This window comes from Oncorhynchus masou, chromosome 24, assembly GCF_036934945.1.
Source record: "Oncorhynchus masou masou isolate Uvic2021 chromosome 24, UVic_Omas_1.1, whole genome shotgun sequence".
Taxonomy (NCBI): Eukaryota; Metazoa; Chordata; class Actinopteri; order Salmoniformes; family Salmonidae; genus Oncorhynchus; species Oncorhynchus masou.
The window spans coordinates 79,624,527-79,641,183 of record NC_088235.1 but is presented as its reverse complement, the minus strand read 5'-3'; the positions used below and the strand labels follow the sequence as shown (position 1 = coordinate 79,641,183).

The window sequence follows — 16,657 nt, the reverse complement described above, 5'->3', positions numbered from 1 at the left end:
TCATGTAATTGTATTGCACTGGAAAAATCAAATGCGCAAATAAACACTTCATTCAAATTCTTGATAGAGTTTCTGTTGCGTATAGCGATGAATAAAACAGTACAACACGTGTCATTGTTTCAGTTCCTCTGAATAGAACAAAACATGTACTAATTGTTATAGAATATGACCGATACAGTACGTACAGTAAATATAAGGGTTTAAAAAGCTATTTCCGTCTCTTCCTGGAAATGTAAGCCAAAACATCAAGGACTCTTTCTTATACTGCTTGTTATTGCGTCATATATTTATTCAAGTTACAGTTTAAATCACAATTTGGCAAGGAAACATCCCAAGAAAAATGCTGGGTAAAGGCTAAACACATGACAACAAATGTAGCTATTGGAGAGGATAACTGTCATTCTACCCTGACAAAATGAACATGCTTCAGATAGGATTGTAAATGGATTGTATACTAAACACAAATACAGTATAAACGCAACATGGAACAATTTCTAAGATTTTACTGAGTTACAGTTCATATAAGGGAATCAGTCAATTGAAATAAATAAATTAGGCCCTAATCTATGGATTTCACATACCTAGGAAGCTTTGACATCAGCAAACCGCTTTCCCACACGACACCATACACGTGGTCTGCGGTTATGAGGCCGGTTGGATGTACTGTCAAGTTCTCTAAAACCATGTTGAGGCGGCTTATGGTAGAGAAATGAACATTCAGTTCTCTGGCGACAGTTCTAGTGGACATTCCTGCAGTCAATATGCCAATTGCACGCTCCCTCAAAAATTGAGACATCTGTGGCATTGTATTGTGTGACAAAACTTCACATTTTAGAGTGGCCTTTTATTGTCCCCAGCACAAGGTCCAACTGTATAATGATCTTGCTGTTTAATCAGCTTCTTGATATGCCACACCTGTCAGGTGGATGGACTCTCTTGGTAAAAGAGAAATGCTCACCAACAGGGATGTAAATAAATTTGTGCACAACATTTGAGAGAAATAAGCTTTTTGTGCATATGGAACATTTCTGGGATCTTTTATTTCAGCTCATGAAACATGGGACCAATACTTTACATGTTGCGTTTATATTTTTATTCAGTTTATATGGATTGCATGAAATATTCCCACCATTTACCATCTTAAGTGTGTCATGTACAGTAGATATAAGAACTTCCAAACGATTCCCATAAACAAATCTTAAGCAATTCAAAAACATTGACATTTTATTCAAATTTTGGCTTTTCATCTACACTGTATTGTATGGTATTTATTACATGTTTGTTAAATGTCCTAATTTATTGCTAGACAAATAGTCTCAAAACCTGCTCAACAATCTAAAAGGAATTTGGCCATTAAAACCACCTTCAAACACATGAAAGTTCCCAAAGAAGTTTCATTGGGCATAATTTCCAGCAACAAATCCCTTCCAAACCCACAACCTTGGCGCCACCGACAAGGTGGATGATACAGTAAAACTTATGATGAAACACAATGGAAAGTAATAACAGTCCAAAATAAATGGGGCCTGAGGGGATCCAATCTTCTCTCTCATTACATAGTAATGGTGGTGGTGGTGATGCGGGGGTTATTGAGCAGCAGATGAAGTGGATATCAGCGCTTGGAAAGCCTCTTCCACTAATACTTTTGGACACTAATCAGTGGAGGCCGGTACACACATTCAGAGGCATCACTTATGGTAGGAGACACATCATTGAAATGCACCCTCCAAAATGTCTGCTCTGTACTTGCTGCAGATTAGAATAGAATGGGAGTCATTTAGATTTTAGCATTCCAGAAGCATTATGTCGTTTATGCACACAAAATCTACCTCAATTTGATGCAATATTATTGTTAGAATTTGAGAGGAAAGGAAAAAGAAAATGGATTTGTTTTAAACTTCAAATAATCTAAAAAGTCTTGGAATGGATGGGACAATGCAGATGAGATGAAAAGTTCAATGTATTCATTAAATGGTGTAATGTGTGGATCTGACCGGGGTGCATCAGTCTGTACAGTATAATAATACATATTAGCGCAATCAATTACACTGCACAGTGCCTTCAGAACATCAGTCAGACTATAAAATATAAAACTATGATCTGTCTATTCTAAACTTCAGCTATGCAAAAAACCTGATACTGTATCTCATTCAACCCTGATGGAAATGCGTATGTTGATATATTCATGTGATTCATAGCTCAGATCAGGAAATGGATTTCAATAGCCGAGCAGCCAATGGGGATGGATGACTTGGTTTAAACACTATATACACAAAAGTATGTGGACACCCCATCAAATGAGTGAATTTGGATGTTTCAGCCACACCCGTTGCTGACAGGTGTATAAAATTGAGCACACCGCCATGCAATCTCCATAGACAAACGTTGGCAGTAGAATGGCCTTACTGAAGAGCTTTCAATGTGGCACCGTCATAGGATGCCACCTTTCCAGCAAATCAGTTCGTCAAATTTCTGCCCTGCTAGGGCTGCCCCAGTCAACTGTAAGTGCTGTTATTGTGAAGTGGAAATGTCTAGGAGCAACAACGGCTCAGCCCAAAGCGGTAGGCCACACAAGCTCACAGAATGGGACTGCCATTTGCTGCAGCACATAGAGCGTAAAAATTGTCTGTCCACGGTTGCAACAGTCACTGCAGTGTTCTAAACTGCTTCTGGAAGCAACGTCAGCACAATAATTGTTCATCGGGAGATTCAGGAAATGGATTTCAATAGCTGAGCAGCCGCACACTAACCGAGATCACCATGCACAATGCCAAGCGCAGGCTGGAGTGGTTTAAAGCTTGCTGCCATTGGATACTGGAGCAGTTGAAACACCCTGACCTCAACCCCATCGAACACCTTTGGGATGAATTGGAACGCCAACAGCGAGCCAGGTCTCATCGCCCAACATCAGTGCCCGACCTCACTCATGCTCATGTGGCTGAATGGAACCTCTCAGCATTGTTCCAACATCTTGTGGAAAGCTTTCCCAGCAGAGTAGAGGTTGTTATAGCAGCAAAGGGGGGGACCAACTCCATATTAATGCCCATTATTTTCTTATGAGATGTGGTCGACGAGTATGTGCCCACATACTTTTGCTCATGTAGTGTAGTATACCCTAGCACCCTAGCTGTATTCTGGCCAAGCCAGAAGGAAATGTAGGCTGTAGACTCCAAGAAAAATGCTGAAATTATACCTACACTGTCATCTGCAAATACAATTTGAGGATGGGGGAAGATGTATTTTATAGATATGAATTCTTTATTAACACACACACACACACACACACACACACACACACACACACACACACACACACACACACACACACACACACACACACACACACACACACACACACACACACACACACACACACACACACACACACACACACACACACACACACACACACACAAAGGATATGGCTTCAAATGTTGAAATCAAGGCAATGAAATGATCTATCCACTTGTTTTTTTCAGAAATATATTATTAATCCCATTAATGCAATGCAACATTTTGTTTATTAAGCCCAACCTGTAAAAAATAAAATAAAAATAATAATAATAATTTAAGACATGGTCTAAAAAGAACATTTTCTTGTTTTCTGAAACAATATTACAGTGACATGAGTAGAACTTTTGTTAAAACCAGTCCGTAGAGAAAAGATGAAATCCCAGAAGAACTTCTGCAAACGTTGATGTCATCGTTGTCATCGGAAGCAGGTTCCTGATTTTCTTCTTGTCCCTGCCAGTTTGTATTGTTCGACTATATAGATAATGGGTGAGAGATGCGTGCTATTTATGTTGAATATGGTTACAGTAAAGAGAGTAAATAAAGGAGAGATGTGGGGAGAAGGTGCTACTACTACGTACGGCCGGTATCTACAATCTATGTCTGTGGGTGGAGTAGAAACATCCCACCTCTGATAATAACTATATTGTTAGTCATACATTGTCTTCCAGCTACGGTCTCCCTCTCCAAGGTCCCACAGCATACATTCTTATAGTCATATTCAGACCCGCGTGACAGGGAGAGGGGAGATTATGGGGTCTAAGGACGAAACCTTCCACAGTTCCCACAACCAAAAACTCCTGGCTCTGCAGAAATCTAATAAAGGTCACAAATTGGAAGATAGCCTCGATCTGACATGGTCTGTCTCAGGGTGGCTGGCTTTGGAGTCCTTTTTGGGTAAACCCGAGTCCGGAAGGGCTGGCGCCAAGCCTGATCCCATGCCCACTCCCATGCCGATTCCCATACCCGCACCCATGCCTGTCCCCAGCGATGTCAGAGTCCCCGGGAGGGAGGCTAGAGGAAACGCCCCCACAGACATCTGTTGGGGCAGCACCATCCTATGAGTCACAGCGCTCCTGAGCCCCACAGAGCCCGGGGGGGTCTGAGGTGGCCCAATGGAGGTCGAGGAAACACGGTTGGACTGTGATGGGCTCGGGGCCACGGGTTGAGCCCCTCCCTGGGGCAGAGAGGGCTGAGAGGCAGACAGTGCCCTGGCGTCCTGACTCAGACTGCCCATGTGCAGAGAGCGGGTGCTGTTATGGGTGTTGGGCCGGTGTGGGGGGCTGGGTACGATCTGCTGGACCAGGGAGAGCTGGGAGCCAGAGGAGTGGCCGTACTGGAATGTCCGTCCCCCAGCAGCTAGGGGGCTCTGGATGGGGGGGCTCGAGAGGGCGGAGGCGAAGGCACCACCGGCGTGTAGCTGGGGCTGCATGGTCTGCTCAGTCTGGGGAGGAGGGGAGGCTGACATGCTCTGCATCACCTGGAACCTCCGTACCATTCGAGGTGACTGCAGGGCCCCGGCCCCTACCAGGGGGCCTGCCATGGGGGGACAGAAGCTCAGAGCCACAGCCTGCTGGAGGGTGGCGATGGCTGAGCTCTGAGGTGGTGCTGGAGGAGCGAAGATACCCCCGTGCGTGGGGGGGTTGGACATGGACATGGCACGAGGCCTCTGCATGTCCACCTGCTGCACCATCTCACGGTCATATTTCACAATCTCTTGGATAATTTCATTCTCTCGGTTGTTGAAGACACCCGAGTTGAGGTCATGCTGAACCTTGTGCATTAGGATTGAGTTCTTCTTCCCTGAGGACGGAAAATAGAAGAGAAGAGATGAGACTCTGTTACCTGAGCAGACACAGTTCCACTGTAGAATCAGCACAATCAATACATTATACAAAGTAATAAACAGCCAAATTGTCCGATGAATACTCCTAACAGTGCCCCACAGTAATAGCATTCTCCCCCCTGATTAGTTGGTATTAGAGAAGTTGCTGGCATAGCAGAACAGAGTATGGGGCAGCTAGAAGCAGTTAACCTGATCAGGACAGACATGTATTCACATCTCCTTTCAGTCTGCCTATCTGGAGGCTGTCTGTAATGGCAAAGGTGCAAGATGGAGGAATTCAGGCCTCCCGGGTGGCGCAGTGGTCTAAGGCACATCGCAGTGCTAGCTGTGCCACCTGAGACTCTGGGTTCGAGCCCAAGCTCTGTCGCAGCCGTCCTCGACCGGGAGGTCCATGGGGCGACGCACAATTGGCCTAGCATTGTCCGGCTTAGAGAGGGTTTGGCCAGGAGGGATATCCTTGTCTCATCGCGCACTAGCGGCTTCTGTGACGGGCCAGACCGCAGTGCACACTGACCAGGTCGCTAGGTGCACGGTGTTTCCTCCGGCACATTGGTGCGGCTGGCTACCAGGTTGGCTACCAGACAAGGCAGTAACTACTAACAATTGGATACTACGAAATTGGGAAGAAAAAAAAATGTTATTAAAGATATGACGCCACAGACTTTTTAATCTATGGTGCGCAACTTGTAAATCAACGCGTTTAATGTGTAAATCAGCACAATCTACTTTTTGATTTTTTTAATTGCCACCTTCTTGGGGCTAAAATTGGGATCATGTATACTGTGCTAATGCCAATACAAAAAAAATAGTATTGGACAGCATTGTACAATACAGCAAGTTTAGCAAATTAGGCGTCTGTGGTAAGTACACGGGGGCCGCCATCTTTATGCACCTTCGCTACTGAATTCACAGACAGTAATATTTCACTGAGAAGGGAAGATACGCTCGAGCCTCCGTATGTGTCAGTGGTCTCACTGTAGATGTTTTAACTGTGTGTGTTTGTGTACTAGAGCTGATCAATTGAATTCTTGACCCATTTTGCTCGATAACAATAAATAATTGTCAAAAGTTTGGACACTCATTCAAGTGCTTTTCTGTATTTTTGCTATGTTCTACATTGTAGAATAATAGTGACGACATCAAAATTATGAAATAACACATATGGAATCATGTAGTAACCAAAGAAGTGTTAAACAAATCAAAATATATTTTAAATTTGAGATCCTTCAAAGTAGTCACCCTTTGTCTTGATGACAGCTTTGCACACTCTTGGCATTCGCTCAACCAGCTTCATGAGGAACGCCTTTCCAACAGTCTTGAAGGAGTTACCATATACGTTTGAAATCGGAAGTTTACATACACTTAGGTTGAAGTCATTAAAACTTGGTTTTTAACCACTCCATAAATTTCTTGTTAACAAACTAGAGTTTTGGCAGGTCGGTTAGAGCATCCACTTTGTGCTTTACACAAGTAATTTTTCCAAAAATTGTTTACAGACAGATTATTTCACTTATAATTCATTGTATCACAATTCCAGTGGGTCAGAAGTTTACATACACTAAGTTGACAATGCCTTTAAACAGCTTGGAAAATTCCAGAAAATGATGTCATTTGAGTCAATTGGAAGTGTACCTGTGGATGGATTTCAAGGCCTACCTTCAAACTCAGTGCCTCTTTGCTTGACATTATGGGAAAATCAAAAGAAATCAGCCAAGACCTCAGAAAGAAAATTGTAGACCTCCACATGTTTGGTTCATCCTTGGGAGCAATTTCCAAAGGCCTGAAGGTACCATGTTCATCTGTACAAACAATAGTACGCAAGTATAAACACAATGGGACCACAGAGCCGTCATACCGCTCAGGAAGGAGACGCTGTCTCCTAGAAATGAACACACTTTGGTGTGAAAATCAATCCCAGATCAACAGCAAAGGAACTTGTGAAGATACCGGAGGAAACAGGTACAAAAGTATCTATATCCACAGTAAAACGAGTCCTATATCGACATAACCTGAAAGGCCGCTCAGCAAGGAAGAAGCCACTGCTCCAAAACCGCCATAAAAAAAAGCCAGACTATGGTTTGCAACTGCACATGGGGACAAAGATCATACTTTTTGGAGAAATGTCCTCTGGTCTGATGAAACAAAAATTCAATTGTTTGGCCATAACGACAATCCTTATGTTGGGAGGGAAAAGGGGGAGGCTTGCAAGCCAAAGAACACCATCCCAACCGTGAAGCACGGGGGTGGCAGCATCATGTTGTGGGGGTGCTTTGCTGCAGGAGGGACTAGTGCACTTCATGAGGAGGGGAAATTATGTGGATATATTGAAGCAACATCTCAAGACATCAGTCAGGAATTTAAAGCTTGGTCGCAAATAGGTCAAGCATACTTCCAAAGTTGTGGCAAAATAGCTTAAGGACAACAAAGTCAAGGTATTGGAGTGGCCATCACAAAGCCCTGACCTCAATCCGATAGAACATTTGTGGGCAGAACTGAAAAAGCGTGTGTGAGCAAGGAGGCCTACAAACCTGACTCAGTTACACCAGCTCTGTCAGGAGGAATGGGCCAGAATTCAACCAACTTATTGTGGGAAGCTTGTGGAAGGCTACCCGAAATGTTTGACCCAAGTTAAACAATTTAAAGGCAATGTTACCAAATACTAATTGAGTGTATGTAAAGTTCTAACCCACTGGGTGTAACGGTTCTGGTCTGGTGAAGGAGAAGCGGACCAAAATGCAGCGTGGTATCTTTGATACATGTTTAATGAAGAAGAACGAACGAACAATACAAAACAACAAACGGAACGTGAAAACCTATACAGCCTATCTGGTGACAACAAACACAGAGACAGGAACAATCACCCATGAAATACTCAAAGAATATGGCTGCCTAAATATGGTTCCCAATCAGAGACAATGATAAACACCTGCCTCTGATTGAGAACCACTCCAGACAGCCATAGACTATGCTAGATACCCCCACTAAGCCACACACCCAATACCTAACAAAAGCCCAAGTCAAAACACACCACAATAAACCCATGTCACACCCTGGCCTGACCAAATAAATTAAGACAAGCACAATAAACTTCGACCAGGGCGTGACAGAACCCCCCCCCCCCTAATGTGCGGACTCCCGGACGCACACCAAAACCATAGGGGAGGGTCCGGGTGGGCGTCTGTCCATGGTGGCGGCTCCGGCAGCAGGACGTGGATGTAACGGTTTTCTGTAGGCGAGGGAGAGTCGGACCAAAATGCAGCGTGTAGATTGCGATCCATGTTTAATCAACAAACGTAAACACAAATCAATACAAAAACAAAGAACGTAAATGAACGTAACGAAAACCGAAACAGCCTATACTAGTGAAAACTAACACAGCGACAGGAACAAGGACACTAAGGACAATCACCCACGAAACACACAAAGAATATGGCTACCTAAATATGGTTCCCAATCAGAGACAACGATAATCACCTGACTCTGATTGAGAACCGCCTCAGGCAGCCATAGACTATGCTATACACCCCACACAACCCCAAGACGAAACACACCACAAATAAACCCATGTCACACCCTGGCCTGACCCAATAAATGAAGATAAACATAATAAATATAGACCAGGGCGAGACAGAACCCCCTATCAAGGTGCGGACTCCCGGACGCACATCAAAACAATAGGGAGGGTCGGGGTGGGCGTCCGTCCATGGTGGCGGCTCCGGCTCCGGTGCGGGACGGGAACCCACACTATAAATGTCTTTGTCCCCCTCCTCGCGTCCTAGGATAGTCCACCTTCGCGGCCGACCATGGCTTAGTAGTCCTCACCCAGAATCCCAGTGGACTGAGGGGCAGCTCGGGACAGAGGGGCAGCTCGAGACAGAGGGGCAGCTCGGGGCAGAGACAGCTCGGGACTGAGGGGAAGCTCAGCACTGAGAGGAAGCTCGGGACTGAGAGGAAGCCCGCCAGATCCTGGCTGACTGGCGGTTCCGGCAGATCCTGGCTGACTGGTGGTTCTGGGCAGACTGGCGGCACTGGGCAGACTGCGGCACTGGGCAGACTGGCGGCACTGGCGGTGCTGGGCAGACTGGCGGCTCTGGCTGCTTCATGCAGACTGGCCGCTCTGGCTGCTCCATACAGACTGGCAGCTCTGGCTGCTTCATGCAGACTGACAGCTCTGGCTGCTCCATGCAGGCTGGCAGCTCTGGCTGCTCCATGCAGGCTGGCAGCTCTGGCTGCTCCATGCAGGCTGGCAGCTCTGGCTGCGCTGAACAGGCGAGGTGCACAGTAGGTCTGATGCGTGGTGCTGGCACTGGTGGTACTGGGCCGAGGACACGCACAGGAAGCCTGGTGCGGGGAGCTGCCACCAGAGGGCTGGGGTGTGGAGGTGGTACTGGGTAGACCAGACTGTGCAGGCGCACTGGAGCTCTTGAGCACCGAGCCTGCCCAACTTTATCTGGCTCGATGCCCACTCTAGCCCGGCCAATACGAGGAGCTGGTATATACCGCACCGGGCTATGCACCTGCACTCGGGACACCGTGCGCATCACTGCATAACACGGTGCCTGCCCGGTCTCTCTAGCCCCCGGTAAGCACAGGGAGTTTGCACAGGTCTCCTACCTGGCGTAGCCCTACTCCCTGTGAGCCCCCCAAGAAACTTTTGGGGCTGACTCGGGCTTCCTTGCCAACCGTGTTCCCTCATATTGCCGGCTCCTCTCTCCGGCTGCCTCTGCTCTCCTAAGTGCCTCCACCTGTTCCCATGGGAGGCGATCTCTTCCAGCCAGTATCTCCTCCCAAGTGTAACAACCTTTGCCATCCAAAACGTCTTCCCATGTCCATTCCTCCTTTCGCTGCACCTGCCTGTTAACACGCTGCTTGGTCCGTTTGCGGTGGGTGATTCTGTAACGTTTTTCTGTAGGCGAAGGAGAGTCGGACCAAAATGCAGCGTGTAGATTTTGATCCATGTTTAATCAACAAACGTAAACACAAATCAATACAAAAACAAAGAACGTAAATGAACGTAACGAAAACCGAAACAGCCTATACTAGTGAAAACTAACACAGCGACAGGAACAAGGACACTAAGGACAAACACCCACGAAACACACAAAGAATATGGCTGCCTAAACATGGTTCCCAATCAGAAACAACGATAAACACCTGCCTCTGATTGAGAACCACTCCAGACAGCCATAGACTATGCTAGATACCCCCACTAAGCCACACACCCAATACCTAACAAAACCCCAAGACAAAACACACCACAATAAACCCATGTCACACCCTGGCCTGACCAAATAAATTAAGACAAACACAATAAACTTTGACCAGGGCGTGACACTGGGGATGTGATGAAGGGTATGAAAGCTGAAATAAATAATTCTCTCTACTATTATTCTGACATTTCACATTCGTAAAATATAGTGGTGATCCTAACTGACCTAAGACAGGGAATTTTTACTAGGATTAAATGTCAGGAATTGTGAAAAACTGAGTTTAAATGTATTTGGCTAAGGTGTATGTAAACATCTGACTTCAACTGTATGCTGAGCACTTGTTGACTGCTTTTCCTTCACTCTGCGGTCCAACTCATCCCAAACCATCTCAATTGGATTGAGGTCGGGTGACTGTGGAAGCCAGGACATCTGATGCAGCACTCCATCACTCTCCTTATTGGTCAAATAGCCCTTTCACAGCCTGAAGGTGTGTTTTGAGTCATTGTCCTCTTGAAAAACCACACATGCGGAGATCATCCATTCACCTACTCTGCGTCTCACAAAGACACGGTGGTTGGAACCAAATATCGCACATTTGGACTTATCAGACCGAAGGACAAATTTCCACCGGTCTAAGGTACATTGCTCATGTTTCTTGGCCCAAGCAAGTCTCTTCTTTTTATTGGTGTCCTTTAGTAGTTGTTTCTTTGCAGCAATTTGACCATGAAGGCCTGATTCATGCAGTCTCCTCTGAAAAATTGATGTTCAGATGTGTCTGTTACTTGAACTCTGTGAAGCATTTATTTGCGCTACAATTTCTGAGGCTGGTAACTCGAATGAACTTATCCTCTGCAGCAGAGGTAACTCTGGGTCTTCCTTTCCTGTGGCGGTCCTCATGAGAGCCAATTTCATCATAGCCCTTGATGGTTTTTGCGACTGCACTTGAAGAAACTTTCAAAGTTCTTGAAATATACCAGGTTGACTGAGCTTCATGTCTTAAGGTAATGATGGACTGTCGTTTGTCTTTGCTTATTTGAGCTGTACTTACCATAATATGGACTTGGTCTTCTACCAAATAGGGCTGTCTTCTGTATACCACCTCTACCTTGTCACAAAACAACTGATTGGCTCAAATGCATTAAGAAGGAAAGACATTTGACAAATTCACTTTTAACAAGGCATACCTGATAATTGAAATGCATTTCAGGTGACTACCTCATGAAGCCGGTTGAGAGAATGCCAAGAGTTTGCAAAGCTGTCATCAAGGCAAAGGGTGGCTTCTTTGAAGAATCTCAAATATATTTGGATTTGTTTAACAATTGTTTGGTTACTACATGATTCCATATGTGTTATTTCATAGTTTTCATGTCTTCACTATTATTCTACAATGTAGAAAATATTCAAAATAAAGACAAACCTTGAATGAGTAGGTGTGTCCAAACTTTTGACTGGTACTGTATATTTTTCTTATGCACAGTCACTTTCCGTTAGCGGCAGGACTTTTAAGGTGCCAAGTAAGACATGAAAAACGTTAGCTATTTCATCTAACATGTTCATGTTTATATATATATATATACTGCTCAAAAAAATAAAGGGAACACTTAAACAACACAATGTAACTCCAAGTCAATCACACTTCTGTGAAATCAAACTGTCCACTTAGGAAGCAATACTGATTGACAATAAATTTCACATGCTGTTGTGCAAATGGAATAGACAACAGGTGGCAATTAGCAAGACACCCCCAATAAAGTAGTGGTTCTGCAGGTGGTGACCACAGACCACTTCTCAGTTCCTATGCTTCCTGGCTGATGTTTTGGTCACTTTTGAATGCTGGCGGTGCTTTCACTCTAGTGGTAGCATGAAACGGAATCTACAACCCACACAAGTGGCTCAGGTAGTGCAGCTCATCCAGGATGGAACATCAATGCGAGCTGTAGCAAGAAGGTTTGCTGTGTCTGTCAGCGTAGTGTCCAGAGCATGTAGGCGCTACCAGGAGACAGGCCAGTACATCAGGAGACGTGGAGGAGGCTGTAGGAGGGCAACAACCCAGCAGCAGGACTGCTACCTCCGCCTTTGTGCAAGGAAGAGTAGGAGGAGCACTGCCAGAGCCCTGCAAAATGACCTCCAGCAGACCACAAATGTGCATGTGTCTGCTCAAACGGTCAGAAACAGACTCCATGAGGGTGGTATGAGGGCCCGACGTCCACAGGCGGGGGTTGTGCTTACAGCCCAACACCGTGCAGGACGTTTGGCATTTGCCAGAGAACACCAAGATTGGCAAATTCGCCACTGGCGCCCTGTGCTCTTCACAGATGAAAGCAGGTTCACACTCAGCACATGTGACAGACATGACAGAGTCAAAACAGGATCTAGAATGATCAGATTAATTTGGGGCTCTTTAGAGATGAAGTCACCTGCATCTTTTTGTGCATATTGGCTTGGGCTATATACTACATAATTCAACACCTAAGGAAGTGGAAGTCAAAACATATTAGCTAGATTGCCAACCCTAAATATGATATTGTTGCTAGATAGCCATGTAATTGATCTAATTAATATCCAACAAAAAACGTTCCATTGGTTAGGCCTATGTTGGCACTTGATGATGTATTCACCACAAATGGTGTGCTCGGTTCCGCCAACGCATCACCTCAATTATTTACTCTGTTTGTAAAGCGCTGGTAATTTCTCAATATTTAGTGTTGAGAAATGTTTTTCATACATACAGAAAGCTGAGACTCTCCTCTCTTTAACAACAGTAAGATTAGGCAAAAAGTGTTTTTCCTGCAATTACATTTTGAAATGTTGTTTGTATGCTCCCTTCACTCCGTGCACAAGGTGGGGGGAGGGATTGAGAGCGGGCAGCGAAACAGGGGCGGAGGGGCAGATACTTTACTTGCAGGAAGCAGGTTAATGCACATTACAGTTGACCAAATAATGGTTTGAATAGAACCCTAAAAAACATTGTGTAGCCTAATTACCAGTTTACGGACGTAAGCAAAATGCTTTGGTAAGAGGCAGGCAATGTCGGTCTGCAATTTTCAGTTAATCGTCCCATCTATAGCATGCACCACCTGAATTGTAAACACAAGGGTGTGAGGATGGGTGGCCTGTGTTTTCTCAAACATGAGGTGGATCAACATGTGCATGTGTGTAGTGGTTGTGTGGGCCTGGGTTGGTGGTGGTGCTGGGGGAGAAACCAATTTGCAGCTGAAATTGCCTCCTTCACGGAGCTCACGCAGGCGGCCAAGTAAGATCACAGATCCATCTCTCTCATCTCTCCAGTGTTCAAAACATTTCTAGTTGAACGCGCATTAAAAAAAACTCCCAGGATTATTACTTCCGCCCCCTCTCAAGTTTCAGAGTTTCATCTTTACTACTCTCTGTTTTTCTCCCTATCAGCAGGGGATGTTCAACTTGTCTGTCTCCATCAGGCTTTTGAAAACAAATAGAGTGACACCCACATGAAAACATCAGGTGGATTTGAAACATGAGTCTGAGGGACTGGGAGAACATGGAAAATACAGTCTGACAGAGACATTAACTCTAATTCAAGCTGCATAACTAGCTAGCATGGTACAACACAGTTCAGTTGACTGCAGAGTGGTTGGCTGCTATAGGCCCCAGGCCAAAAGGGCCAAGTCTATTATGTTTCCTTAGGGTCAGGATAGAGTTCAATAAGTCTAGTCTACTGTCTCTTCCATAGACATCTAAAGGCGCCAGAGCACTGTAGTACACACCCTGATCTGCTAAACAGAAGGATCATAGTCTCCTGTCCTGACATTGTGTAAACTACAAGACTTTATAAACAGGATTTCTTTGGATGCTTTAGGTGAAGGTGTCGGAAAAAGACCAAAATAACTCCAAGGTTAACAGAGAATTACCATCCTCTGAATTACTGTTTAGATCTGGAATTCATTAGCTTTCTACCCAGTGACTGTTTAGTCTGGCCACTTACAAAACTAAGCCTTTGATCCAGGATGCTTCTGTTGTCAGTAAATCTAGAGAATAGCTAAACAGCAGACGAATGAACCCATTCGCGTGCTTGTACAATATTTAGCACAATATCAAAAGCGTGCCACAAATCAAATTGTTTGGTATGAATGCAAAACATTCACAAGACACATTCATAAGAAATCTTAAGAATTGTTGTTGTGTGTGTGTATATATATATATACACACACACCAACAATTCTTAAGATCTGAGAGAGAGATCCAGTCTCCATTGAATTTACTTATAAAGCATATATTCTAGGGTTGTGTATGTGAGAGAGTGTGTGTGTGTGTGGATTTCTTTAGATATTTGTTTTGTATATACTGAGTGTACAAAGCATTAAAAACACAGATAAAAGCTATGATCCTTTATTGAAGTCCTCGGTCAAATCCACTCCAATCAGCGTAGATGAAGGGGAGGAGACGGGTTAAAGAAGGATTTTGAAGTTTTGATACAATTGAGACATGGATTGTTTACGTGAGCCATTCAGAGGGTGAACAGGCAAGACAAAATATTTAAGTGCCTTTGAACGAGGGATGGTAGTAGGCGCACCAGTTTGTGTCAAGAACAGCAACTCTGCTGAGTTTGTATCAAGAATTGTACACCACCCAAAGGACATCCAGCCAACTTGACAACTGTGGAAGAATTGGAGCCAACATGGGCCAGCATCCCTGTGGAATGCTTTCGACACCTTATAGAGTCCCAATGAATTGAGGCTGTTCTGAAGGCAAAAGGGGGTGCAACACAATATATGTTCTGTGAAACCTTCCTAATATTGAGTTAAGGAAATTGCTGTAAAATGACTCACTCTGCAGTCTCCATTGACTTGCACTGGATTTCCTTATACTGCATGTACTCTAGCGGTGTGTGTGTAAAATAGAGTGTGTTTGGATGGGCTGTTCTAAAGGTGTTCCTAGTGCTTGGTATATTCAGTGCATTCTGAAAGTATTCAGACTCATTTGCTTTTTCCACATTTTGTTACGTTACAGCCTTATTCTAAAATAAAACAATTTCCTCATCAATCTACACACAATACCCCATAATGACAAAGCATAAGCATCTTTTTTGAGTGTTTTGCAAATGTATACAAAATAAAACACAGAAATACCTTATTTACATAAGTATTCAGACCCTTTGCTGCGAGACTCAAAATTGAGCTCAGGTGCATCCTGTTTCCATTGATCATCCTTGAGATGTTTCTACAACTTGATTGGAGTCCACCTGTGGTAAATTCAATTGATTGGACATGATTTGGAAAGGCACACACCTGTCTATATAAGGTCCCACAGTTGACAGTGCATGTCAGAGCAAAAACCAAGCCATGAGGTTGAAGGAATTGTCCGTAGAGCTCCGAGGCAGGATTGTGTCGAGGCACAGATCTGGGGAAGGGTACCAAAACATTTCTGAAGCATTGAAGGTCCCCAAGAACACAGTGGCCTCCACCATTCTTAAATGGAAGCAGTTTGGAAGCACAAAGATTCTTCCTAGAGCTGGCCACCCAGCCAAACTGAGCAATTGGGGGAGAAGGGCCTTGGTCAGGGAGGTGACCAAGAACACGATGGTCACACTGAAAGAGTTACATAGTTCCTCTGTGGAGATGTGAGAACCTTCCAGAAGGACAATCATCTCTACAGCACTCCACCAATCAGGCCTTTATGGTAGTGGCCAGACGAAAGCCAATCCTCAGTAAAAGACATATGACAGCCTGCTTGGAGTTTGCCAAAAGGCACCTGAAGATTCTCAGACCTTGAGAAACAAGATTATTTGGTCTGATGAAATCAAGATTAAACTCTTTGGCCTGAATGCCATGTGTCACGTCTGGAGGAAACCTGGCACCATCCCTACAGGTAAAGCATAGTGGCGGCAGCATCTTGCTGTGAGGATACTTTTCAGCGGCAGGGACTGGGAGACTAGTCAGGATTGAGGGGAAGATGAATGGGGAAAAGTACAGAGAGATCCATGATGAAAACCTGCTCCAGAGTGCTCAGGACTAATACCCATTATGGGGTATTGTGTATAGATGATTAGGGGGGGGGCGAAAATGATTTAATCAATTTTAGTGTCAGGCTGTAAAATGTGGAAAAAGTCAAGTGGTCTGAATACTTTCCGATTGCACTGTATATATTGTTCTGGACAATCTATATACCAACATTTTTTAAAAGATTGAATCATTTAAACATGTATTCATTCACATGACGTGATTCATGAAATGTGTAAAAACAGTAACCCCATGTGTCCGGAGACAAAATATAGTACAATATCAACAACTCACATTGTAGACAAATGCTTTGGCTGATTTAAAAGATGTCTTCA

The 16,657-nt window shown here is 44.5% G+C and overlaps 1 protein-coding gene across 1 annotated transcript in view; it reads right to left on the bottom strand.

Annotated features, from left to right (window-relative positions):
- Positions 1–269: 269 nt before the first annotated feature.
- LOC135512758 (potassium/sodium hyperpolarization-activated cyclic nucleotide-gated channel 2-like) overlaps positions 270–16,657 on the bottom strand; it is a 74,034-nt gene continuing 57,646 nt past the window's right edge. Inside the window, exon 8 of the mRNA XM_064935103.1 lies at positions 270–5,094. Coding sequence (XP_064791175.1) covers positions 4,118–5,094 — 977 coding nt within the window. The 3' untranslated portion in view covers positions 270–4,117. The remainder of the gene's footprint in view (positions 5,095–16,657) is intronic.